This window comes from Hippopotamus amphibius, chromosome 15 (assembly GCF_030028045.1).
Source record: "Hippopotamus amphibius kiboko isolate mHipAmp2 chromosome 15, mHipAmp2.hap2, whole genome shotgun sequence".
Lineage (NCBI taxonomy): Eukaryota > Metazoa > Chordata > Mammalia > Artiodactyla > Hippopotamidae > Hippopotamus > Hippopotamus amphibius.
The window spans coordinates 14,855,395-14,879,830 of record NC_080200.1 but is presented as its reverse complement, the minus strand read 5'-3'; the positions used below and the strand labels follow the sequence as shown (position 1 = coordinate 14,879,830).

Below are 24,436 nucleotides of genomic sequence, written 5' to 3'. Positions count from 1 at the left end.
CTTACTTGCGGTGTGTGGGATCTAATTCCCCGACCAGGGATCGAACCCAGGCCCCCTGCATTGGGAATTCAGAGTCTTATCCACTGGACCACCAGGCAAGCCCCCAAATTCATTTTCCTTATCATAAAAGTGATAGAGGCTCATTATGAGCAAATGGGAATGTGAAAAAAAAAAACAGAAATATAGAAAGCAAGGAGAAAACCGCAAAAAAGTCTCATCGCCTCACAAGAGCCACTATTAATACTTTGGTATACTTTTTTCATTTGCCCCTTAGATTAGAAATAGAAGGAAACAAGGCTGTGATCACAATATATATTCTACTTCTTCCATCTTTTCCTATAGCATACTATCTGCTCCAACCTCAGAAACTCCTCATATGTGCTGCTTTCAGGGCCACATCCACCATACAGACACACCCAATAACTGGAAAAGCACAGGGAGCGCACAGGTCTGAACTTTTTCCTTTAAAATAAAGTTTTATCCTCCTAGAAATCTGTTCTAATGAAGTAAAAGTGAAAAAACCCTAAGCAGCCAACAAGCGGCACTGGTTACATAAATTACGGGATATCCATAGGGCAGATGAAGTGGCCCTGAAAAGTCAAAGTCTTATAAATAAAACAACTAAGCACAACGTTAAATGAAAAACAAAAAGGCAGGATGTAAAACAGTATCTACAGTGTGGTCCTACTTATGTCAAAATATGTTTGACTGAAAAATTGTTACAAAAATCCATCAAACTGCAACCAGCACTTGCCTCTGGGTTGCAGCGTTACAACTGAGTTTATTTTTTCCTCATTTTCTTCTCCTCTATTTTCCATGTTTTCTACCACATATATGAATTATCTTTAAAGTTTAAAAAAAAAGAGAGAGAGAGAAGGCAGTAGAAGTTATTTTACATGAAAGAGAATGTTCTGCTGATAACCAGCCTTGGCATTAAACAAGCAGGGCCTTCTAGTATCCCTGGCCCTATCCTCACACTGTGTGCACCTCCCTTAGGAGGGACAGAAAGAAGGCAGAGACAACGAAAGACAATAAAACACTTTGGGGGGAAATCCCTGGCAGTGCAGTAGTTAGGACTCTGCACTTTCCCTGCTGAGGGCCCTGGTTCAATCCCTAGTCAGAGAACTAAAATCCTGCAAGCCACATGGTGCAGCCAAAAAAACCCCCCAAGAAACCACTTCGGGGGACTTCCCTGGTGGCACAGTAGTTAAGAATCCACCTGCCAATGCAGGGGACACAGATTCGATCCCTGGTCCAGGAAGATTCCCACATGCCGCAGAGCAACTAAGCCGGCGTGCCACGACTACTGAGCCTGCGTGTGCCTAGAGCCCGTGCTCCACAACAAGAGAAGCCGCTGCAATGAGAAGCCTGTGCACAGCAATGAAGAGTAGCCCCTACTCACCGCATCTAGAGAAAGCCTGCGTGCAGCAATGAAGACTCAATGCAGCCAAAACAAAACAAACAAAAAAGCACCCTGGGGCAGCAGCATGTCAGCAAATGAATCCCACTTGAAAACCACCCATGACAAATGGCAGGGGGTATCACATAGCTGTTCCATGATGGCGCTTAATGAACAGATAAACAAAACATGGTCCATCCACACAGTGGAATATTACTCAGCCACAAAAAAGGAATGAAGTCCTGACACACACTACAAAGTGATGAACCTTGAAAATATTATGTCCAGTGAAAGATTCCAGGCACAAAAGGCCGCTTATTACATGAACTACCTAGAATAGGTAAATCCACACAGACAAAAATATATTAGTCGCTGTCAGGGGCTGGGGAAAGAGGGAATGGGAAATGACTGCTAACAGGTATGGGTTTCTTTTTGGAGTGACAAAGTATTCTGGAATTAGTGATAATAGTTGCACAATGCTGCAAATACACTGAAAGATCACTAACTTGTACAGTTTAAAAAGCCAATTTTATGGCATGCAGGTTATATCTTAATAAGAATAAATAAAACTTTAAAACTATGATGGTTCTAAAGAGTTGTAACGCAGGGGTGGGGGGGGAGCTTTTCCTTTAAACAATGGGGGAGTGAGAAAGCCACACACAAAATTGATCACAATTTAGTGAAATAAAGAAATGACATGGGAAGGGAATATATCAAAATGGTTGTCTTGAGGCAACCTGAATACTACTTATTTCTGCAGCAAAAAATTCTAAGGTTCCTAAGCTTTTACAACGGGGAAAGCAATCTTACTTTCAAAGCTACTTGTACTCTGCACCCACCCACCTGTTGTTCCTTTTTGGCTGCCTGATCTATGCACTGAGATCCAGCAGCCTCCAGGGGGCCCTCTTGGAAGCAGTCCTACAGGCCTTTCCCATCTTGGTGCAAGTCCTTCCATAACCCCACGGATGACCGCCCACAAGCCCACCCACAGATCACTCAACATCCAGTCCCCACGTTCCTGAGCACCTTGGAGGTTCCAACAGGAATAAGGTCTAAGTCTCTCCCTCAAGGAGAAGCCACGGAATCTTAGAAAAAATGGGAGCTGGAACAGACCTTTAGTGAAGGCCTAAACACTTCACACCGCAGAGGAAGGGGCTTGCCTTTGTCAATCTCCAGCCTGAAATTCTTGGATCTTGTCACCCTGATCACACCACCCCTGAGCAACACTCTTGGGTGACCTCAGAGTTTCTTAGGAAAGTCAGGAGGAAACCCTGCCCAAGCTACCTCTCGCCTGGCTCAGAAACAGCCCCTTTGGTGCAGCAGCTTGAGCCGCCTGACACACGGGGGTTCGCTTGCCTCTCTTCCTACCCTTTGCAGTCCTTTCCTGCTTTCTCAAAGGGCTGGCTCTGCCTGGGGCCTTCAGAATGCAGAGCCTCTTCCGCAACCCGACGGCAGCTGCTGCATCTGGGAGCACACTGCCTCCTCATGTTACCCACCAGCAGCTCTAGGGGTATAATGGCGACTCCCCTTCACTAGCAGACTATGAGCCCCATAAAGGCAGGGATGGAATCTGGGTTTCTGCTCCGTGCTATATTCTTGGCCCCTGGCCCACAACTGGTCAGCAGTAAATAACCGCTGAGTGAGAAAGCTGGCAGCTATCCTCTGGGCTCCCGCACACCCCTTGTTTCTCTCCTGCCACCCTGAGCCTCCTAAAAGAGTGCACCTGCGTTCCTCCTTGCACCATCAGGCTGTGGCTAGATTCAGGAACACCTCGATTGCTCTCACAAGCAAAACCCTCTGCTGGTGACCCTCTAAGACCCTAATCCAGCCTCAGGGTAGACTTACTCGTTAGGATGTGGGGGCTGAGGGCTGGCCACCTGATTCTGCTTGGCTTTCTGCTCCATTTTGGCTTCAATTTCCCGTTTCTTCTGAGCGATGAGCTCCTCCTGGTGAAGGATGTTCATGTTCATTTTTCCAGACTTGGGAGGAGCAACCCCAAACCACCGGTTAGCCTTTCCTGGGGAGGGAAAAAAAGTACATCAGAAATCATCTTTTCTCCACAAACATGCCCAGCAGCTGCTATGGGAGCAGCCCAGATGCTGCTGCCTGCAGCAACTGACATTCAGACTGACATTCACACATCTGTTCCTTCATTTATTTAGCAAACATTCACTGAGTTATGTACCAGGAGCTGTACTTGGTACTAAACAAGACAGATGGGGCCTCTGCCCATGTGGGATTCACCTCTGGCTGAGGAGACAGCAGACTTGTAACAAGAAAGTAGTTGCAAAATCATGATAAGCGCTCTCTGCTGGAAACAAAAAAAAGGTAAGAAAGCATAACAGAAGAGAAAGCATAACAGAAGAGCACCTATACAGTTAAGGCAGCCAGAAAATAACCATCAGAAGAGGGGACATTTAAACTAAAATCAGAAAGATAAAGCGCCAGCTTCCTGAAAAGCCACATGGGGAGTGATCTGGGCAGAGTAAAAAGCAGAGGTAAAAGCCTAAGGTAATGTGGTCAGAGTGGACAGTTCCAGGGGTGGGGCTAGTGAGGGTGGGGCAAGATAGGGAGTCTGAGTTTTACTTAAAGGGCTTTAGGAAGCCACAGGGGAGTATTAAGCTGATAAGATCCAATTGCTATTTTTATTTTTAAGATCATTCTGGCTACTGATTGGGCAGAGTGCATAAGCAGCAAGGAAACCAATGAGGAGGCTTACTGGCTCCAAGCAAAGATAGTATCTTCAGACAAGGCTGGTAGCTGTGGAGATGGAGGAGACACCTCAAAGGTTCCCCATGGTACTCAAAATAAAATCCAAATTCTGAAAGCTGATTTTCAAGGCCCTGCCAGAGGTGGCTCCCCTCCCCACTTCCACTTCATCCCTGACATTCTTCAAAATGACAAGCTCTCAAGGCCTTTGCAAAACTTGCTGTCCCCCTCTGCATAGAAGGCTCTGCCTTCCAGGCCTTCCAATAGTTGGCATCTTCTCATCTCAAATATCTTTTGAGCAAAAAGGCCTTCCTTGAGCACCCAATATCAGCAGTCTCCACCTCCACTCTCTTATATCATAATTCACTCTCTGTATATATTTTGTGCAATGTCTGATGCCCCAGTAGAAAGTAACCTTCAGGAAGGCATGGTCCCGTTTTGGTTACCACTGCATCCTCAGCAACTAGCACAGTGCCTAGCATACAATGAATATTTGCTGAATGCATCTCAGTCTGGGGCGACTAGAGCTGGGAGAGAGGACAAGGCTTGTGGCAAAGTGGGGATTCTAAAGACCCAGGAAAACGTGTACAGGAAGGCCGAGTGCAGTTCGGAAAAGCAGCTTTTCCAGAAAGCGGGATACAGGCCAGGCAGGAGCTACTATGAAGAGAGGGGCGCAGGACAGCCTAAGGTTGCCACTGGCTCGGAGAGCAGAGCTCAGAGCAACCCTGAAGGCGATTATTTCGGAAAGCAGGCGCAGGGAAGATCCCGGTGGCAGCCTGTAAGGAAAACCTGGCGTCCTCAGCAAACCAGAGTGGGAGGGAGGAGGGGTAACTGGGTCTGGGGTCTCGGGAGACTGGGGTGGTGCAGAAGCCGCCTCTTCCAGCCACCCCAGAGTCTGAGGCTAAGGGCCGGAGGCCTGAGGTAGGCCCGACAGGAGGACGAAGCAAAGATGCGTAGCCCGAAGACTCAGGCAGACGCTAGAGGGGAGGCGGGGGCTGTTACCTGCAACATCCCGGTTGTCCATCTTGAGACTCATCCAATCCCACAATGCTCCGGCGCCACCGGAGGGGAGGGGGCTTGTTATATTGCATATGGCCTGATGGGAGACGTAGTCCACGTTGGAAAGACACGCCCTGCCATTGCTTGAACACCTGGGGTCTTCCTCCCAGGAATGCAAACCTCTGCCCATCGGCAATCCCTAGTCTCAGTCCTGCGCACCAGAGGGTGTCGCCTTTTCTCAGACTTTCCCCGGAGCCTGGGCCACTCCAAATACGGACTACATATTCCAGGATACTCTCTGCAACAGCTCTCGCGAGAAACGCGAGGAGGTTCCCGGCCCCGCCCCGCGCGCCTGCTTCCGCCTCCCTGTGGCGGCGGTTTGTTGTTGTGGAGGCCAAAATGGCGGCTCAGGCGGCGGCGGCGGCTGCTCAGGCGGCGGCGGCCCAGGCGGCGCAGGCCGAGGCGGCTGAGTCGTGGTACCTGGCGCTCCTGGGCTTTGCCGAGCACTTTCGCACTTCCAGCCCGCCCAAGATCCGCCTGTGCGTGCACTGCTTGCAGGCCGTTTTCCCCTTCAAGCCTCCGCAGCGCATTGAGGCCCGAACACACCTGCAGCTCGGCTCGGTGCTCTACCACCACACCAAGAACAGTGAGCAGGCGCGCAGCCATCTGGAGAAGGCGGTGAGCGCGGGCCGGGCCGCGAAGGAGGAGGCGCGGGCTCCTTTCCGGGCTTGGGCTGACGGGTCGCGACCCTGGCGGGCGGGGGCCGCCGGGGCCGCTCTTCTGGGACCTGGGGCGTGACTTCCGCATCAGCAGCAAGACCCCGAAGCCGTGAGCCTCTCAGGGGACCCGAGGGGCTCGCCCCGCACCTTATTTGATGTCTCTGACGACAGGTAGAGGCCTAGGACTCCGCCCAGGGTACTCCGAGAGTTGCCTCTTTCAGGAGCAACAGGGTCCCCAGGCTCTTCAGGTTTTCAGCAAGGTGTCACTTTTTGGCATCTCTGGGGACGCCCCCAGATCGGCCAGTGAGTCCTGCAGCTTCTAGCTCCTCAGGGCTCAGCCCCCCGGAGCATCAGCCTGAACGCTCCCTTCTGAAGTCACTCGGGATAGGGCAAAGTCCAGGGAACAGTTCAGGCATCCTTTGAGAATCAGAAGTTTGGTCCCTGAGGACATCTAGGAAGGCATCCTCCCCCAGAACACGGAGGTCTGAGAAGGGTCTGGAGGGTATTGTGCTCCCATCAGTGATTCGGGGAGTCATAGGTGAGAGGCAAAAGCCCAGAGCCTAGAGGCGGTCATTTGAGGTCCAGTATAAGGCAGAGCAGAATAAGGTCTGGATGCCAGGGCTCAGGGTTCCTGCTTTCTCCATATCCACCTGTGACTTTTCTTCCTCCCACCATCCACTTGTCCATCCCCTTCAGAGGGCCGGCCCCATCTTCCCATGTTGACTTGTGGGACCTTGGTGCCTCAAAGAATGTGGGAAAGCGGCCTTCATTCTGCCCTTTCTGGCTGTGGAGTTGTTTCTTCTCACAGCAGCACTGCGCTCCTGTCAGACAGTGTCTCCATTTGCCATTTACCCAGCTTTATTCTGCTCAGAGGAGAGACTTCTTGAATAGAATCAACTCTGATTTTAAAAATGTTTTTTGAGACTTCCCTGGTGGCACTGTGGTTAAGACTCCTCACTCCCAGTGCAGGGCGCCCCGGGTTCGATCCCTGGTCAGGGAACTAGATCCCATATGCATGCCTCAACTAAGGAGCCTACCTGCTGCAACTAAGATGCAGCACAACCAAATAAATAAAATAAATATATATATTTTTAAATGTCTCGATCTGAAGTAAATCTGAACTCACCTGTAGCTAGTAACAGATTGCATTTGGGAGGATAATCAGATCTTTGTTTTGCAAACTGTAAAGAGTAGGAAGGGGACTTTAGCCCTTGCTTGCTTGATCCACTTTGTGTTTCAGGAGTGAGGCAGTATAGACCCAGAGAGGTGAAGTGATTTGCCCAAAGGCACAGAGCAAGTTACTGACAAAACTGGGCTCAAACCTGGGCTCAAGATGGCCAGGGTCCATGGCAAGACCATAAGTTGTTTTTGTGAAGTTTCTTTCTTTCTTTCATTCAGCAGATATTTAAACAGCTCACACTAGGTGCCAAGCTCTATTCTAGGTGCTGGGGATCAGTAGTGACTAAAACAGTCCCTGCCCACATAAGCTTATGTTTTTGTGAGGGAAACAAACAATGAACATGTGGTAAAAAGTTAGGCAGTGATAGAAGAACCATGAAAAATGTGGACTAGGGTGAAGGTTGGATTTGACAGCAATTTTTGGCAAAGATAATGAGGGAGACTCTATTTGTGGGAGTCACATTTGAACAGAGGTCTGAATGAGGTGGGGGAGCAAACCTTGAGAATCGTTCAAGGTTTCAGGTCAATCCCTAGGAGTTCCCAAGTTGTCGGTGACCAGTTGATATCAGGGTCTCTCCTGGGCAGTGATGAGGCTTAGATCAAATGAAGTGTCAAGCGTCCTTGGGTGTGGGAAGGGTGGAGGCTGTGACTGCCCAGGGCTGGCGGTGCAGTGCCTTCAGTGGATGTGCTGTTTCTGAAGCTCTCAGTTAACAAATCCTGCTACCTCCTTTCCCTTATCTCCAGGCCATTTTTCTTTTCTTTTTTTTAAATTGAAATATCATGGGGGTGTTTTTGTTTTTGTTTTTGTTTTGGCCATGCCTTGTGGCTTGCGGGGTCTTAGTTCCCAACCAGGGTTTGAACCTGGGCCACAGCAGTGAAAGCACTGAGTCCTAACCACTGGACTGCCAGGGAATTCCCAATTGAAGTATAATTGACATACAATATTGTGTTAGTTTCAGGTGTACTATGTGGTGATTTGATATTTGCATGCATTATGGAATGATCACCATGATAAGCCTAGGAATCACCTGTCCCCACACAGTTATTACACTACTATTGATTGTATTCTTTATTCTGTGCATTACATCTCCATGGGTTGCTTATTTTCTAACCCAAGGTTTGTACCTCTTAACCACCTTCACCTATTTCGCCCATCTGGCAGCCATTGTTTGTTCTCTGTATACATGAATATGTTTTCATTTCGTTTGCGTATTTTGTTTTTTAGATTCCACATGTAAGTGAGATCACACAGTATTTGTCTTTGTCTGGCTTATGTCACTTAGCATGATACTCTGTAAATCCATTTACGTTGTCACAAATGGCAAGATTTCATCTTTTTTAATGGCTAAGTAATATTACTTTGTATGTACATACCACAATGTGTCTGTACATACCACAATGTTTTTATTTATTCGACAATCTGTGGACACTTAGATTGTTTTCATATCTTGGCTATTGTAAATAATGTTGCAGTGAACACTGGGGTGCATGTACATTTTTGAGTCAGTGTTTTTATTTTTATCAGGTAAATAGCCAGAAGTGAAATTGCTGGATCGTGTGGTTGTTCTGTTTTTAATTTTTTGAGGAACCTCCCTACTGTTTCCCATAGTGGCTGCACCAATTCACAGTCCCACCAACAGTGCACAAGTTCCCCTTTTCTCCACATTCTCACCAACACTTGTTATTTGTTGTCTTTTTGATCACAGCCGAATACTCTGACGGGTGTGAGGTGGTATCTTACGGTGATTTTGATTTGCATTTCCCTGACGATTACTGTCTTTTCATGTGTCTTTTCATCTTTTCATGGCCACCTGTAAGTCTTCTTTGGAAATATGTCTCTTCAGGTCCTCCTCCCATTTTTTAATTGGGTTGTTTGTTTTTCTGATGTTGAATTGTAAGAGCTTTTTATATATTTTGGACATTAATCTCTGATCTGATGTATCATTTGCAAATACAGTCAACCCTCCAAATCAGTGGGTTTCACATCCTTGGATTCAACCAATCCAAGGGTATGAGGGCTGGCCATATTCATTGTACGTACTATGCCATTTCATATAAGGAGCTTGAACCTAAATAGACATTTCTCCAAAGGAGATATACAGATGGCCAATAGGCACATGAAAAGATGCTCAACATCGCTAGTTGTTAGAGAAATACAAATCAAAACTACAATGAAGTATCACCTCACACCAGTCAGAATGGTCGTCATCAAAAAGTCTATCAATGATAAATGCTACAGAGTGTGTAGAGAAAGGGAAACCCTCCTGCACTGTTGGTGGGAATGTAAATTGGTGCAGCCACTGTGGAGAACAGTATGGAGGTTCCTTAAAATAGAGTTGTCATACGATGCAGCAGTCCTAACTCCTGGGCATACATCCGGAAAAGACGAAAACTCATTCACAAAGATACATGCGCGGAAATGTTCAAATCAGCACTATTTATAATAGCCAAGACTTGGAAGCAACCTAAAAGTCCATTGACGGATGAATGGGTAAAAAAGATGTGGTATGTGTATACTACTTATATTATACTACTACTTATATTGTACTATAAGTGTGCTAGTATACCCCTACTGATATATAGTATGTATGGAATACCACCTAGCCATAAAAAAGAATGAAATAATGCCATTTGCAGCAACATGGATGGACCTGGAGATTATCATACTAAGTGAACTAAGTCAGACAGAGAAAGACAAATAACATATGCGATCACTTATATTGGAATCTAAAATATGATACAAATAAACTTATTTCAAACAGAAACAGACTCACAGACATAGAAAACAATCTTATAGTTACCATGGGGGAAAGGGAGTAGGGGAAGGATAAATTAGGAGTTTGGGATTATCAGGTACAAAGTACTATATATAAAATAAACAACAAGGTATAGCACAGGAAACTATGTTCAATATCCTGTAATAAGCTATAATGAAAAAGAATATGAAAAAGTGTGTGTGTGTGTGTATATAAAAAAAACTGAATCACTTTGACGTACACCAGAAACTAACATAACGTTGTAAGTCAACTGTACTTCAGTTAAAAAATAAAACAAATAGGGCTTCCCTGGTGGCTCAGTGGTTAAGAATCCGCCTGCCAATGCAGGGGACACGGGTTTGAGTCCTGGTCCGGGAAGATCCCACATGCTGTGGAGCAACTAAGCCCATGTGCTATAACTACTGAGCCTGCGCTCTAGAGCTCGCGAGCCACAGCTGTTGAGCCCATGTGCCACAACTACTGAAGCCCGCACGCCTAGAGCCTGTGCTCTGCAACAACAGAGGCCACAGCTATGAGAAACCCGCACACTACAACAGAGAGTAGCCCCCGCTCACCCCAACTAGAGAAAGGCTGTGTGCAGCAAGGAAGACCCAACGCAGCCAATAAATTAATTAATTTATTTGTAAACAAAAGAAAAAATATATAAGGGCTTGAGCATCTGTGGATTTTGGTATCCTCAAGGGCCCTTGGAACCAATCCCCTGAGGATACTGAGGGACAAGTGTATTTTTTCCCTTTCAGTTGGCTACCTTTTTGTTTTGTTAATAGTTTCCTTCACTATGGAAAAGCTTTCTAGTTTGGCGTAGTCCCATTTGTTTACTTTTGCTTTTGTTTCCCTTGCCTGGGGAAAATATATTGCTAAGATTGATATCAAAGCGTATACTGCCTGTGTTTTTTTCTAGGAGCTTTATGGTTTCAGGTGTTACATTTAAGTTTTTCATCCATTTTGAGTTTATTTTTTTATATAGAGTGAGAGAGTAATCCAGTTTGATTCTTTTGCAGGTGGCTGTCCAGTTTTCCCAACACCATTTATTGAAGAGGCTGTCTTTTCCCCATTATGTATTCTTGCCTCTTTTGTTGTAGATTACTTGGCTATATAAGTGTGGGTTTATTTTATGGGCTGTCTGTTCTCCTCCACTGATCTATGTGTCTGTTTTGTGCCAATACCATATTGTTTTTATTACTGTCGGTTTGTAGTATAGTTTGAAATCAGGGAGCATGATACCTCCAGCTTTGTTCTTTCCTCTCAAGGTTACTTTGGCTATTCAGGGTCCTTGGTGTTTCCATACAATTTTTAGAATTATTTGCTCTAGTTCTGTGAAAAGTGCCATTGGTATTTTGAGAGGGATTGCATTGAATCTGTAGATTACGTTGGGTAGTATGGTCATTTTAACAATATTAATTCTCCCAATCCATTTGTTTCCATTTGTTTCTGTAGTCTTCAGTTTCTTTCATTGATGTCTTATAGTTTTCAGAGTGCAAGTCTTTTACTTCCTTGGTTAGATTTATTCCTAGCTATTTTATTCTTTTTGATGTGATTGTATTCTTTATTTTTCTGATGGTTCGTTATTAGTGTATGGAAACACAACAGATTTCTGTATATTAATTTTGTATCCTGCAACTTTACTGAATTCATTCATTCTAGTATTTTTTGGTGGCATCTCTAGGATTTTCTGTATATGATATCATGTCATGTGCAAACAGTGACAGTTTTACTTCTTCCTTTCCATTCAGCCTGTTTCTACTAGTGATTCATAGTCACTGTATATCGTGCTTGTCATATTTTGTCCACTCAGTGCTGTCGAGGAGAAGATGCCGTGTCTCAGATTGCTTCCTTGTAGCTACTTAGCTTTTGGACCCATAATTTAAATCCACATCCTCGTGGAGGGTTTTCCCTCAGTTTTACAGAACCCTAAATCTTCTGGGGTCTTCCACAGAGCCACAGGGTACCCTTTGTAGCTCACACTGTCATTACACCTGGAAATCCTTTTCTCTCTGTCGGGTGCATTCCCACTGAAAGTTTGTCCAGATTTCAGTTAAAGTGACATTCTCTGTACTGTTTTCCTTCTGTGGTTGTTTCTGATCTCCTTTTGTGTTGCAATGCAAGCATGCTTTTTTTTTAAACTTCATTCTTTATTAGTTGTGCATGTTTCCAAATCAGGCAGCTGTCAGCGTTTATTCTTTCCTTTCCTTTCATTCGTTACTAGGTGAGAAATCATGTAAGTGCTATAGGTAAAACTTTTAATTGACCTCTGAACTTAGTACTACATTCCTCTTCCCTATTATTTTCATCATTTTTTGGTTTCCCTGTGAGAGACCCTAACCTCATTTGTAACCACTTTTTTACATATATAAGGTTAGGTTATTATTTCTGTTTCCTCAACTGTGTTTGTAAGCTTTCCAGAAGGAATGTGTAATATACTCACCCATCTGCTTCATCAGTTCATTTGTGAAGGGTTCCCTTCAGCAGCATGGAGGGTGTTTCTCCCTTTCCTCAGCAGCTTTAGCTAGGTTGCAGCCATTGGTCTCTCAGTGGCACCTGCCTCTGCAGGCCTTCGGAGTACCTGCTGGCTGCCTCATTCCCTGGATCTACTCAGCAGATCCTGTGGCTGGTATAGTGCATGGCAAGGCACTTCCCCTGAGAGGCTTCCCTTTTTGATTATGGTTTCGGCAGTGATGTGGATAAATCAACAGAATTCTTGACTCCTCTGGGACTCCTTAACTAAATCATTCATGATTATAAGAGATGTCGCTTTACACAGAAACCTCGTGGCTAGATAATTTTGTGAAGCCATTGCTACAGATTCTGTCAGATTGTATTCTTTTTCATTTCATTTCTGCCTTGTTATCTTTCCTCTTGGTGCACACCTATCCCTATGTGAATTTTCAGTCTTCTCATGTCTGATAGTCACTGTTTTTCAAGGAGACAGTTCCGTTTCAGTTATTTGTGCTTCCACTGTGGAATCAAGAGTCTATATACCTGTACTTAGATGTGTATTTGTTTCCCCCTTAACTTCCTTACTTTTTATTACCTTACTTTTTAATCCCTTGACCGGGAAAATGCATCATCATCCTTAGACTTTCCTGGTTTGAAAGCCACGGAGGGATAAGTGCTACTTCTCTGGAATGGATTGTTCATTATTTGCTGTAATCCAGGCAGTCATTCTTTGGACAGTGGTCTTTTCAGACTGCACCATCTGTGTTGATGCCATGTTTGCTTTCTCTCTGTGTTTGCAATGGGACTACTTTTTAGTGGTTGTTCGTCTGACTTAGAAAGCAGCTCCAAACTGTGCCAGTCAGACACTCCTTAATTCTGCTTCCAGGTTTAGCCTCTCGGCTCTATGGCTACCTTCCCAGCAAGTGATTAAAAGCTTCTCTTTCTTTTCTCAAGGCTTGAAAGGGCTCACTTCTGGGCCTTTCATCATCAGGCACAGCTGGAGCAGATCGTTCATCCTTTAGGATCACGACCATGTCCTGGTAAATTCCATGCCACATCAGTTGGGGGCAGAACCTGGTGCAGAAGCTGCATTTGCAGAACTTGGTGTAAAGCATTTTCATGGAGGAGTATCTGTGCTTCCTCCTGTTTGCATTTCCATTTTCTTCACTCATTCTCTGAGTCTTCTCTGACTTCAGGATGTGAAATGTGTTTAGGAGCCATTACTTCATGATTCTACCAACTTGCCCCCTGCCTCCCCTGCAACCCCTACTTCTTCTTGTTCCTGCCCTGCAATTATTGTAGTGTTGTTGGCGCCTTCTACAGGCCAGGCCCTGTGTTCATGCTTCTTGGAGCACTGTCTCTGGATCCTCACCAAACCCACAAGGTAGAGACCACTTCTGACTTGCCAGTGACTGTACTGACCAGGCTGCTTGTAGCCATGGTGACATGGCAGAGAGAGGCAAGGCTGGCTCCTAAATGCTGTGCTTCCATCCCAGAGGAGTTGCAAGTGATAACTATTTCTACACATTTTGGGGACTTAAAAAAAAAAAACAAGCTGACTTTTTAAAAAAAGTTTCCTTGGCTATGAGGTACAGGAAGCCTTGAAACACTCTCAGCCCTGAAGTGAATGCCCTGGGAACGAGAGGTGTGCTGATTCCAGCCCTTACACCCCTCAGGGTGCGTGCTGGCCCTGTGGCGACCCTTGCTTTTCCTGAAAACCCCAAGGTGACCCCAGAGGCTTCTGGTAGGGTCCTTCACATCTCTCCCTCACACCTGCAGGCTTCCTGGCAAGTGAGGGGACTCTTGCTTTGGCTGCTTTCCCATGGTGAGGAAGAACACATAAAAACTAATTTTAATGTTACAAAGTAAAACATATAATGAGGTAGCAACCTTGGGTAAGGTATACTACATTATTTGTGAGATGGAAATATTTTCTAATATCTATAGATTTCTGATTATGAATTTATGTTGCAAGTGTTAAGGTACAAAAGCAAAGCGATTTGATTGGTTTCTGACGGACAGTCCTGGGGAAGTGACTGGCTCACCTTGACATGGAGCTAGTCCTACAGCTTCAGGAATGGGTCCTCTCAGGGGAATGAGGCCTGAGCAAGAAGCAGTGATGTTTGAAGACGAGGAGATGTCTGATGCCATTTAGGAATTAGACTTTTGCGTTTAAAAGGCGTAAGCCTCAGTTCTGTGGCGATTTGTGCAGAAGAAGGCCCTCATTTCCTGGTGTTGATAGAGTCATCATTCGTGCAACAAATGTTTCCCGAGAACCTCCCGTGTGTCAGCCCGTTCCGGGCACTGGAGACACAGAACCATGATGAGACACATATGGAGCTTTATCTAATGTCCCCCATATGGGGGGGAGGGGGCACAGTGCATGCATGAGAGAATGGTGGCAGGGCATGGCTCTGGGAGGTGGATGCTGAGGACCTCTAGGATCCAGCTCCTCCAGGACTTGGAGTGTTGCTCACTCTCATGTGGGTCCACACCTCAAACTTTGTCCTCTGGCCCCTAGAACAGGGCTCCTGACACCCTCTCACGCTGACAGACAAGGCCTTCCAGAAGGTTTGAGTCTTAAACCTCTGGACACATTACTTCCCAGCTCTCCCCATGGTCATTAAAGGCCCCAGGGGGATGTGATGCTCTTTCTCCAGCCCTTAGGTCAGAAAACAGATAAAACTGGCAGAGAGAGAAACTGATCATTAACAGACACATCTGGTTCGTAGAAGAGATGTCAGTGGGGTCCAGCCCAAGTGTCTGCCAAATAGATGTTAACCGCACAAAAGCCCCAAATGAGGAGACATTTGACTGGCCCGTGGAGGCCTGGGACCAGCAGCACAGGTCAAGGCGCTGGAGAAGTGGGCATGGGGGGACCCTCCCCTCCCCTCCCCTCCCCAGGCAGTAGGCACCTGGCTGTGTCGCCTCACAGTCCACCCACTGTGGATGTACTTTCGTGGACTGTCCTCACCTCTGAATTTGGAGTATGCCTTGTGCGGTGGGGCGGGCATCCCTGGGCCACAGACTCAAAAGGAAGGCTTCTTCACCCCACTGGAGGATTTTCACCTCTTGTCTTGTTGCCCTCTTCAGCTCTGTTGGGGGGCAGTGACACAGATGTAGTCAGCTTTACACCAGGTCCTGAGGCATGGCCAAGCTTGACTTGGAAACTCAGCTGTAGGTAGTGGATTTACTGAGCCCTCTCCGCCTTGGCTACCAGGCTGGGTTGTTGAGAGCAAGCCACACAGCTCCGAGTGGAAGGCAGATGCTTCTCATGTGTGTCTTTATCCACCCTGTACGCTCTCTAAAGGGCTCCCCTTGAGCATGGAGGCCTTGTCCAAAATAAGTCTTGCATATGGAGATTAAGTTATGGAACTGCGGAATCTCAAGGTTGGACCAGATGTTACCATGTCCCTAATCCAGCTTTTTGGTCGCACAGTTTCCTCTGCAGTATCTTGTTCCTCCTCCCAGTTGGTGACCTTCAGGAGTGTCTCCTTCTGGACTGCCCTTCCCGGTGAGGAGGAGTGGCTTCTGTAGAAAGAAAGCCCCTAATTCTGTGTCTGCCAGCCTCGTGACATCACACAGTGGCTGGAGCTAGGCCTGTCCCCACTATCCCTGTAGACAGCCTTCAGCCAAGGAGCCTCCCCTCTGGGGCCACACTGCTCACAGTAGGCACTGGCCCTGTCCCTCTAGGGACCCTGAGCTCCTCCTGACCCTGTTGCAGGGGAGCTTTGGGAGAGGACACTCAGGCTGGCTGCAGAGTGCCTTTTGCCTGGGCTCTATGCACACGTGCACGTGTGTGAGAGAGACAGAAACAGACGTGATAGGAGTCTGGTGGCTCTCCAGTGTTTTCTCTTTCTTGCTGTTTGTCTCCTCCAGTCCCACAGCCCTGGCCCACCTGTGTCTTTCAGGCAGCTGGTCTCCAGATCAGCTGTAAGTCTTCCCCAGCCTCACTAGTGACTTCCCTGGCTACCACTCAGCATCAGGGACATTTCTAGCCCCAAGGCTGCCCCGCTGGCCTCACTGGCCGTTCTCACTGGCGGCCAACAGATCCATGGGCCTTCAGCCTCTAGCTTCTCTTCCTCCTCCTCCTCCTCCCTCTGTATTCTTTGCTGCATCTAGGATGCTCTTAAAATTTGGATCTGACTGGGTGCTTTTGTTTTATGCCTCTGACTGGGTCGTGCTCCAGGGGTAGCATTGGGCATTCTTACCCGCAGTCACCACTGCCATATGAATGGCACAGAGACCAAATGGGCCTTCCAGCCTCACTTTCCTAGCCCTCTGCTCTTCTTTGCCTGGAGCGCCTCGTCTTCCTTCTTTGTCTGGCAACACCCCTACCTGTATCCTGGTCCTTCAAGGCCCAGCCCCAGACACCCCAGCGCCTGCCACCACCCTACACGCACGCACGCAGTTCACCCACAGAGCATGGCAAGTAGGAGTCTTCTTTTGGGCTCTGGATCTGCCTTCCAACAACCGCTACATCTCTGAGAATGTTTGCAGGACGAGCGGGTCAGCAGGAACAGCAACAGGTGTATGCTTGCGTCCTGGATGGTCTGACACACTGTGGTCCGTGTGCTGGTGTGGTGGACTGCCCTGGGACCTCACTGCCTCCTGTTGGAACGTGAAACTCCAGGGCACAGTTATGGCCAAGTGGGAGCTTGTCGTTGTCTGAACTGTGTCACTCTGTCCCACCCAGCATGTGTACTAGCACAGAGGGATGGTGAGCTCAGATCTCAGAATCATCCCTGCTACCCCTGGCCAGGTGCTGCCCACACCAGTCCTTCCCGGAGTGCTCCTCCTTCCCCTCTGAGGCTAACTTGCTCATTTCCAAACATCTTTTAAAGGTCACTTTTCCAGGAAGGACTGACACCCACAGACCTACTCTCTAATTGTAATTGATTCCGCATGTCGTGATTTGCTGTTGTGTACTGCAGTGAGTGGCATGTGGTGGCCCCTCTGTGCTCCTTCCCCTGCCGAAGCATTGCTGCCCCAGTGGGAGAGGGCTCCTCCAGTGCCCGTCATAGGGGCACATGCATATTCCCTTCCCCCCAGACACACCCCGGTTGCTGGATTAGAGGAAGAGCAAGCCCACCCTCTTAGGCTGAGCAGGCCATCTTCCCGCTTAATTGAACACCTGCAGCCTTTGGTGACAACACAACCTGTGTAAACCCCGAAGTGGAGCCAGTCAAGCAGGCACAAAGCATGTGGCTGAGAATTAATCCTTTTTTTCTTTCTCTTTCAGTGGTTGATATCACAGCAAGTATCCTTTTCTTGATACTGTTCCCTTTAAGAAAAGCTCCTTCTAAATTAAAACATGTGTTGTAAACTTCAATCCTACCTGTAATGTACACCTTGGGTTTGGGCTTTGCCCCACTGATTACCTGGAGCATCCCTTCAGACCAGTAGCTTCTCCCTGGGTGTTGTGCTCCTCTTCATGCCCCCGCATCTAGCTCCACACCCAGTCAGCAGCAAGCTCAGGGATTTCTGGGGGAATATGTGAACTTGGGGTTTTAGAGCTGGTGGGGATGCTCCCGTCTGGCCCACGTCTGCAATGTAAGAACGCTGAGCTGTGGCCCTTTTACACTGACCGTTCTGCAGTGTCTCTGCTTCCTTAACCGGATGTCACTAGATCCCGCAGTTTGAAGATGTTAAATTTGAAGCAGCAAGTCTTTTGTCTGAATTATACTGTCAAGAGGTAAGAACATATGAAGGTGTCTGAAAGCAAACTCCCTCTCCCTGTAGCAGAGGTACAGTGGCCCATTGGCGCTCTCAGGAGTGGATTCCGTCCTGGCTTTTAAGACGTCTCATAATTTTCCCATCTCCCACACCTGGCAGGGGGCAGCCACGGGTAGTCACTTGCTAACAAAGGCTAGCAGAATCTTTTTCTACTGAAGACTCTTGGAAAACAGCCGTGTTCTTAGGCTAAAGATGATTAGTTCCTGAACAAGTTCATATAGTTTACCTTAAGCTGGTTCCTGATCTCAGGTGTGGCTGAAAATTGCCTTTTCCCGCTTTAAACTGTGGCCCGGTTCATGCCCCCGACCCCTCTCTCTGGTTGCAGAACAGGAAAGACAGCAGTTGTAATCAGTTTGACTATTCAGGGTTTTGAACGAAAGCTACTTGCAGTTTAGTTGAATGGGGAGTTATTTTAAGATCGATGCAAAAACTTCCCAGCCAATGAGTCTAATAAAATATCTTTTCTTCTTTAATCAAGCACATTGGCAACTTACAAATCCTTTGGTAAGTGTGAACAGGAATGGCCTTCTGGCTCCACAGCTGCTGCATAAGGAATCCGGCTTGTTTTTTCCTCCTCAAATTTGACTGTTTCCTTTCAGAATTCCGTTGACGCAGCAAAGCCACTACTGCGGAAAGCAATCCAGATCTCACAGCAGACCCCGTACTGGCACTGCCGCCTGCTCTTCCAGCTTGCTGTGAGTACTGCAGACCTGGCTGAGATGCGTGGGTGCCTGTTGGGGGTGGTGACCTTGGGGCACAGGTGCCCCAAGTACAAATAAACAGACTCTGTGACACACAGGTCTTCCTCAGGCTGCTATACTGAGCTGATGGGGACACAAATATTTCTTTGACCCGCTCACAAGTCCCCTCCAGACTGTCGCCAGGAGGCAGTACTCCTGGCATGGGCCTCTCACTCAGCAGCACCTGGGGTGATTGGTGGGCGTGTCCTTCCTCTGGAGCTGACTCAGGGCCCAGTCTTCATGTTCCCCTCCCTCCTTATGCTCCCTTTGGTCTGCATTCATCAAAATTTAGGGAGCATTTCTTGCCAGAGGTCCATTCTGTTTTCTAAGAGATGTGCTGAGATTCCAAGGGACTGCTTATTGGGCAAAAAATGCTGGAGTCAAGACCTTTTCTCCTAGATCCCACTTTTGGGGCCTGCTGGAATATAGCCTCACCCTGGGCTCCACACAGCCCCTCTGCCCCCAGCCTCCACACAGCCCCTCTGCCCCCAGCCTCTCTTAAGCTCCTCAGATGTAGGTAGTGCCTGATCCCAGCACCCTGAGATGCTCAGCTGGTGGGGGTGCTCTCTGGGCTGGGCTTCCCTGGCTACAGTGGAGGAGCCTGCGGGCCGGGGGCTGGGTAGGCTCCTCCGTGTGGAGTGCCTCTTCGTCCTAGGCTCTGCCCACACTTCCCTGTCACTGGCCAGCCTCTAGCCTCTCCTGACCCTGACACAGCCTGCCCACCCACCAGGCCACCTCTCGCCTACCTTCCGTGATAAAGCCCCATCACCTGCCTGTGCATACCGTGGGTGTTTGGCTGCAAGTGTTCCCCTGCTCCCTGGGGGAGCCCCTTAATGCTGGGAGGATTTCGCTCAAAGGGTCCCCTGCTGAGAAGAGCTCACCTAGCCTGGGCTCCTGCCTTCCCTCCAGGCTCTTTCCTGCCCTGCACATGTGCTGTCTTCCTTGTATCCTCCCGTGTGCTTTTGTGCCTGTTGGCAGAGGAGGAGGCAGGCCAGGCAGTGAATCACCTGCCTCGGGTCACAGAGGTGGTGGGTGCTGTGAGCACGGAGCCCAAGATCTCATCTGAGGCCCCACAGGTGTCCCTGTCTTTCAGCCTGTGAAGGCTTCTGGGTTTGAAATTCCCATAGATACTTACCTCTGAAAGAGTCCCTCCTTGTCTGAGGCTCCTCTGGCTGCTCCCCTAGTGACCACCCCCGAAGGCAACCTGCAAAGCATTCAGACATGCTCGCAGAGCCCTGGAGGGGTCTGCGCCTGTGAGTGTTAACTGCTGGCTCTGTGCACCATGAAGCTTAGATGACGTGCACTGTAGACGAAGTGGAGTTCTGTACCCAGACACTGTTGGTGAGATAATATGCTTAATTTAGCTCAAAACTGACACTAAGGCAGTTTTGTTGACATGGGGAGGTTCAGTTTAACACGCCAGCAAAGCAGTAAGGTCAGCTACTGTAAAGCAAGCAGTTTGGAAGTGAAGGTCATTGCTCTTTCTTCTTTTCAGCAATTGCACACACTTGAGAAGGACCTGGTGTCTGCCTGCGACCTCCTGGGTGTAGGCGCCGAGTACGCCAGGGTGGTGGGATCTGAGTACACACGGTAGGCACCCTTTCCCTGCGCCCCTTCTCATGTTACTTGGAAAGAGTTTGGCCATCTTGATCCTGGACAACAAATAGAAATGGCACATCAGCGTGAAACAGCGGCCACTCTTGTACATAGTAAGAAACATGCAGATTAAGGCAGCCCTGAGATGCTTTTGCTCCATGGCTTCCTGACATGAGAAGTTGTTGAGTTGACTCTGAGGGTGCGGGGCAGCTGGCATTCTCCACGTCATCAGTGCTTGCACATTTCTAGTATTTCTTGAAAGGGCTCATATGACTTGCTGGGCTGATCCCCTTCCTGGTGCACTGGGAGAATGGTGCTTGTAGAGAGTGTGGGCAGTGTGCTTGGCAACCAGTGTCCCCACTCAGGGGACACCCAGGCGCTTTTAGACATGACAGGAGACAGAGTAAGTGGACATTTGTGTAAAAGAAGGGACACAGATTTGTGTTATGCGTGAAACTGCTTAGACTACCTGGAGGCTAGTGCCCTGGGGTTGGTTCAGGGGTCAGAGGCCACCAGTGCTTCACTGTGCACCCTCTAAGATGGCCTCCAGTCTGTCTCTTTTTCCCCCCAAAAGAGAAGAATCCTCTGTAGTAGGAGTCTAGACTCCAGGTAGCAGTGCTCTTACTCTGTTGTGTCCCTTGGGATTCTGAAAACACAGAATCTAAGCTTGTCCCACGGGGTTATTAGGACAGAACAGTCCCTAACTCCATTCTCTGAGCTCTTGACTTGCAAGTGCTCATAGGGGTCCACACAGTTCCCTACGGGCTGTCATCCCTTGACCACCCTGCCCTGGAAGGCACACCATCACACAGTCTGGCCTGTGATCCTGGTCTGTCTTGTCCTCCTCGTGCTGCGGCCATCACTGGGCTCGGGGTGGCACTTATGCCTTGCAGGGCATGGGGGTGGCCGCACACTGCACGTGTTCACTCACAAGTGTCCTCAGACAGGCCTCTGTACCACGGTGGGCGGGTGACCTGGGGGGTCTTCACTAGGGCATGGTGTCTACAGGTTGCCTGACCCAGAACTTCTGATCTCGGATATAAGGCCTAGTGATGTGACAATATGGGAACCTTGACATGAAGTTCTAGGCCTTAGATTTCAACAGTCAGTCAGTAGACCCTCACAGTCCACACTGTGAGGTAACAGCAAGTAATGGCAAGGTGGCTGGGAGCGTAGACACCTCTCACCATGTGACTGGGACCCCCCTTCACCTCAGTCTCCTCACCTGGAACGATGCCCACTTGATGGGGTGTCAGCTGCAGCACATGGGGACTCTGTACAGACTGGCGGGACAAAGACCTGGATGTTGAACAAACTGTGACCACAGCCAATCCTGAAAGCAGGGGCCCTACCCCAACGCCAGTGCACTGAGAAGCGCCTAGGCACGGGGGTACCCGGGTTGCCCCGGCTCCCTCCTCTGTCTTTTAGCAGCTTCCTAAACGTTTCATGTGTTCACTTCTTCTTCTTCTTGCTGATGACCAGCAGTATGTGCTTGTTTAGAAAGTGCAGAAAGATTTAAGAGAGACAGTAGAAATCTCCTGGCCTCGCTACCCTCGAGAGTGGGGACAGCGGGCAGTGAGGCTGCTGAGGGCCTAGGCTTCCTGAGTTTCATGCCCTTAAGCCTCAGGGGAGCCCGAGGGGGCTTGGCTGGTTACAGGCAAGGAAGTGGGGGCACAGAGGAGCCAACCGTGAGGTGCAGATTTGGGTTCAGGCACCTGAGCCTGTTCACGTGCCCCCCTCTTCCTCTCCTTGCCCCACCCTGCGCTGTCCACAGACGTGGAAGCTGTGATCTGCCGTGTCAGCGAGAGTGCAGTTGTGGGGGATGTGCTGTCCTGTACCCTGCCCCTCCATGCTTTCTGAGCACCTGTTTCTGCCTTCTGAGGTTTTGAACCACATGAATGTCTAAACAAGGGAAAAGCTAAAGAAAAATAGAATAGAACAAAATAGAGCACTCTTATAAATAAAACGAACCCAGTTGGCCAGGGTCCAGTGTCATCCATTTAACTGTCCCAGAGGTGGCTCATTAGGTCCCCGTGAATGTTGAGGCGGCACAGTCATCCCGGGGGTGCCTGGGCCTCCCAGACCTGACTACCCCTCTCTTTTCCAGGGCACTGTTCCTGCTCAGCAAAGGGATGGTAAGTGGAGGCTGGACAGGATAGGGCTGGTGTGGTGGATGCGAGGCTGGGTCCCCACGAGGTCTGCGAAGGCCTCACCTGCTTGCCCTGTTGTAGCCCCTCAGGCGCCCAGACCCTCATGCATGGCGGGCAGCCGTGAGGGGCAGGCCCCTGTCCCCCAGCTGGATTCAGAGGTAAAATTCAGGTTCCAGGTTATGGGATTCGTGCTGATGGAAGAGCAGCCTGGGTTGGAGCTGCCTAGATTTGGGTTCCAGCCCGGCTTCGCACCCTTCCTTGGAGGTGCCAGCAGTCCCACAGCACGTGGGCAGGTGGGCGGCAGCCCTGTGTACCAGGAGGGTCTCCCACCAAGTGCACCTCTCTCTCCCCAGCTACTGCTGATGGAGCGCAAGTTGCAGGAAGTCCACCCACTGCTGACCCTTTGTGGACAGATAGTTGAGAACTGGCAAGGGAACCCCATCCAGAAAGAGTCTCTGCGTGTCTTCTTCCTGGTGCTCCAGGTGACCCACTACCTGGATGCTGGGCAGGTACGGAGTGCCTCCCACATGAGGGCTGCTGGGGAGTAGGCGGGTAATGGGTGGGCTTCTGGCCAAGACATCAGCTCTGCTGTTGCCTCCTGTCCCTCACCACCGGGCACGTCTGTCATTCAGGGCCTAGTTCCCCCACAGCCCTGTAGTACTCTGGCATGAGTACTGTGCCCTTGCGGGCAGAGGGCACTCTAAGAATGGGTCTGTCCCATTCCTGCCCTACAGGGGGAGTAGCTGTGGCCTCACACACATCCACTCAGTGCGTGAATGGTCAGATGGCCTTGAGGACGGTGTAGGGAATCCAAGAAAGTAAACTGGGGATTCTAGTATAGTGCCTGGCATACAGCAGGTGCTCAGGCAGTGTCTGTCCACCCCCACCCCCCCCCAGCTAATGACAGCTTTGTGGGGGTTGAGTAGGCACTGACAGGATCAGCTGTGTCCGAGACACAAGTGTGTAACCCTCATGTGGTTCAGGAGCAGCTGTACCTGTACGTACATGGGTGAGTGCCTCAGCCTTTTGGACGGGTGCTGCCCCGTGCACCCTCCGCACCCTGTCACACTTCCTTGGTTCCCCCACCTGCACCCGCCTTTGACTGTTGGGCCAAGCACTTCACTTAACACAAAGGAGCACAGGGCAAACTCTCACCCTGACAGCTGCAGAGACAGCCCCTAGGGCCTCGGGATGGGGCTTCCTGGTGCAGAGAGGCCAGTCTGTACGAACCACAGCACCTGCAGGACTCCGAGTGGCCACTTCCCACCCCCCAGGGTAACCAGCTGTGACCTGCTCTTGGGGTCACTGCAGGAAGGAGAAGCTGCAGCTGGAGCGAGGTCTTTGAACAGGCCTTGGTGTTGGGCCCAGCGCTGGGTTGTGGTGGAGCCTCAGTCCCCCAGATGACCCACCTGGCCCTGCCCTGTGCCCTGAAAGTTGGCTGACCCAGCCAGGGGTGGGCCTCCTGCAGGTGGTGGGTGTGGCAGGAGTTCCCAGGAAGGAAGGGCTTAGGGGTCGATGGGCAGGCAGGACCTGGCCAGCTGCCACTGTGGGGGTCTGCCTCCTAAGGGTGGTTGGCATCTGGTGGGAGCAGATGGGTGCTCAGGTGTGCCGTGCTGTCTGCCTGCTGCAGGTAAAGAGCGTGAAGCCGTGCCTGAAGCAGCTGCAGCAGTGCATCCAGACCATCTCCACACTGCACGACGACGAGATCCTGCCCAGCAACCCTGCCGACCTCTTCCACTGGCTGCCCAAGGAGCACATGTGCGTGCTTGTCTACCTGGTGAGTCCCAGGAGGGGCTGAGGCCTGGCGGCCCAGGCTAGAGAGGAGAGGGCCCCAGTGACCACCACTGTCTGATCTCGTCACCAGGTGACTGTGATGCACTCCATGCAAGCCGGCTACCTAGAGAAGGCGCAGAAGTACACAGACAAGGCCCTCATGCAGCTGGAGAAGCTCAAGAGTAAGTCAGGCTCTGTGGGTCTCAGTGGGTCAAGTAGCCCC

General features: G+C 49.4%; 2 protein-coding genes across 5 annotated transcripts in view; one reads left to right on the top strand and one right to left on the bottom strand.

Moving 5' to 3' along the window:
* SUGP1 (SURP and G-patch domain containing 1) overlaps positions 1–5,165 on the bottom strand; it is a 32,559-nt gene extending 27,394 nt beyond the window's left edge. The window contains exons 1-2 of one of the 2 annotated variants that reach the window (XM_057709533.1): positions 5,111–5,165; positions 3,245–3,416 (exon numbers count right to left, since the gene is read on the bottom strand). In XM_057709533.1, the coding sequence (XP_057565516.1) occupies positions 3,245–3,416; positions 5,111–5,144 (206 nt within the window). In that variant the 5' untranslated portion in view covers positions 5,145–5,165. The remainder of the gene's footprint in view (positions 1–3,244; positions 3,417–5,110) is intronic. The other variant, XM_057709532.1, reaches the window with a different exon arrangement.
* A 320-nt stretch (positions 5,166–5,485) lies between these two features.
* Positions 5,486–24,436, top strand: part of MAU2 (MAU2 sister chromatid cohesion factor) — a 31,279-nt gene continuing 12,328 nt past the window's right edge. For 2 of the 3 annotated variants that reach the window (XM_057708746.1, XM_057708745.1), the window contains exons 1-9: positions 5,486–5,785; positions 17,461–17,478; positions 17,848–17,913; positions 18,554–18,649; positions 20,190–20,284; positions 22,398–22,425; positions 22,794–22,949; positions 24,071–24,217; positions 24,305–24,395. In XM_057708746.1, coding sequence (XP_057564729.1) covers positions 5,507–5,785; positions 17,461–17,478; positions 17,848–17,913; positions 18,554–18,649; positions 20,190–20,284; positions 22,398–22,425; positions 22,794–22,949; positions 24,071–24,217; positions 24,305–24,395 — 976 coding nt within the window. In that variant the 5' untranslated portion in view covers positions 5,486–5,506. The remainder of the gene's footprint in view (positions 5,786–17,460; positions 17,479–17,847; positions 17,914–18,553; positions 18,650–20,189; positions 20,285–22,397; positions 22,426–22,793; positions 22,950–24,070; positions 24,218–24,304; positions 24,396–24,436) is intronic. The other variant, XM_057708747.1, reaches the window with a different exon arrangement.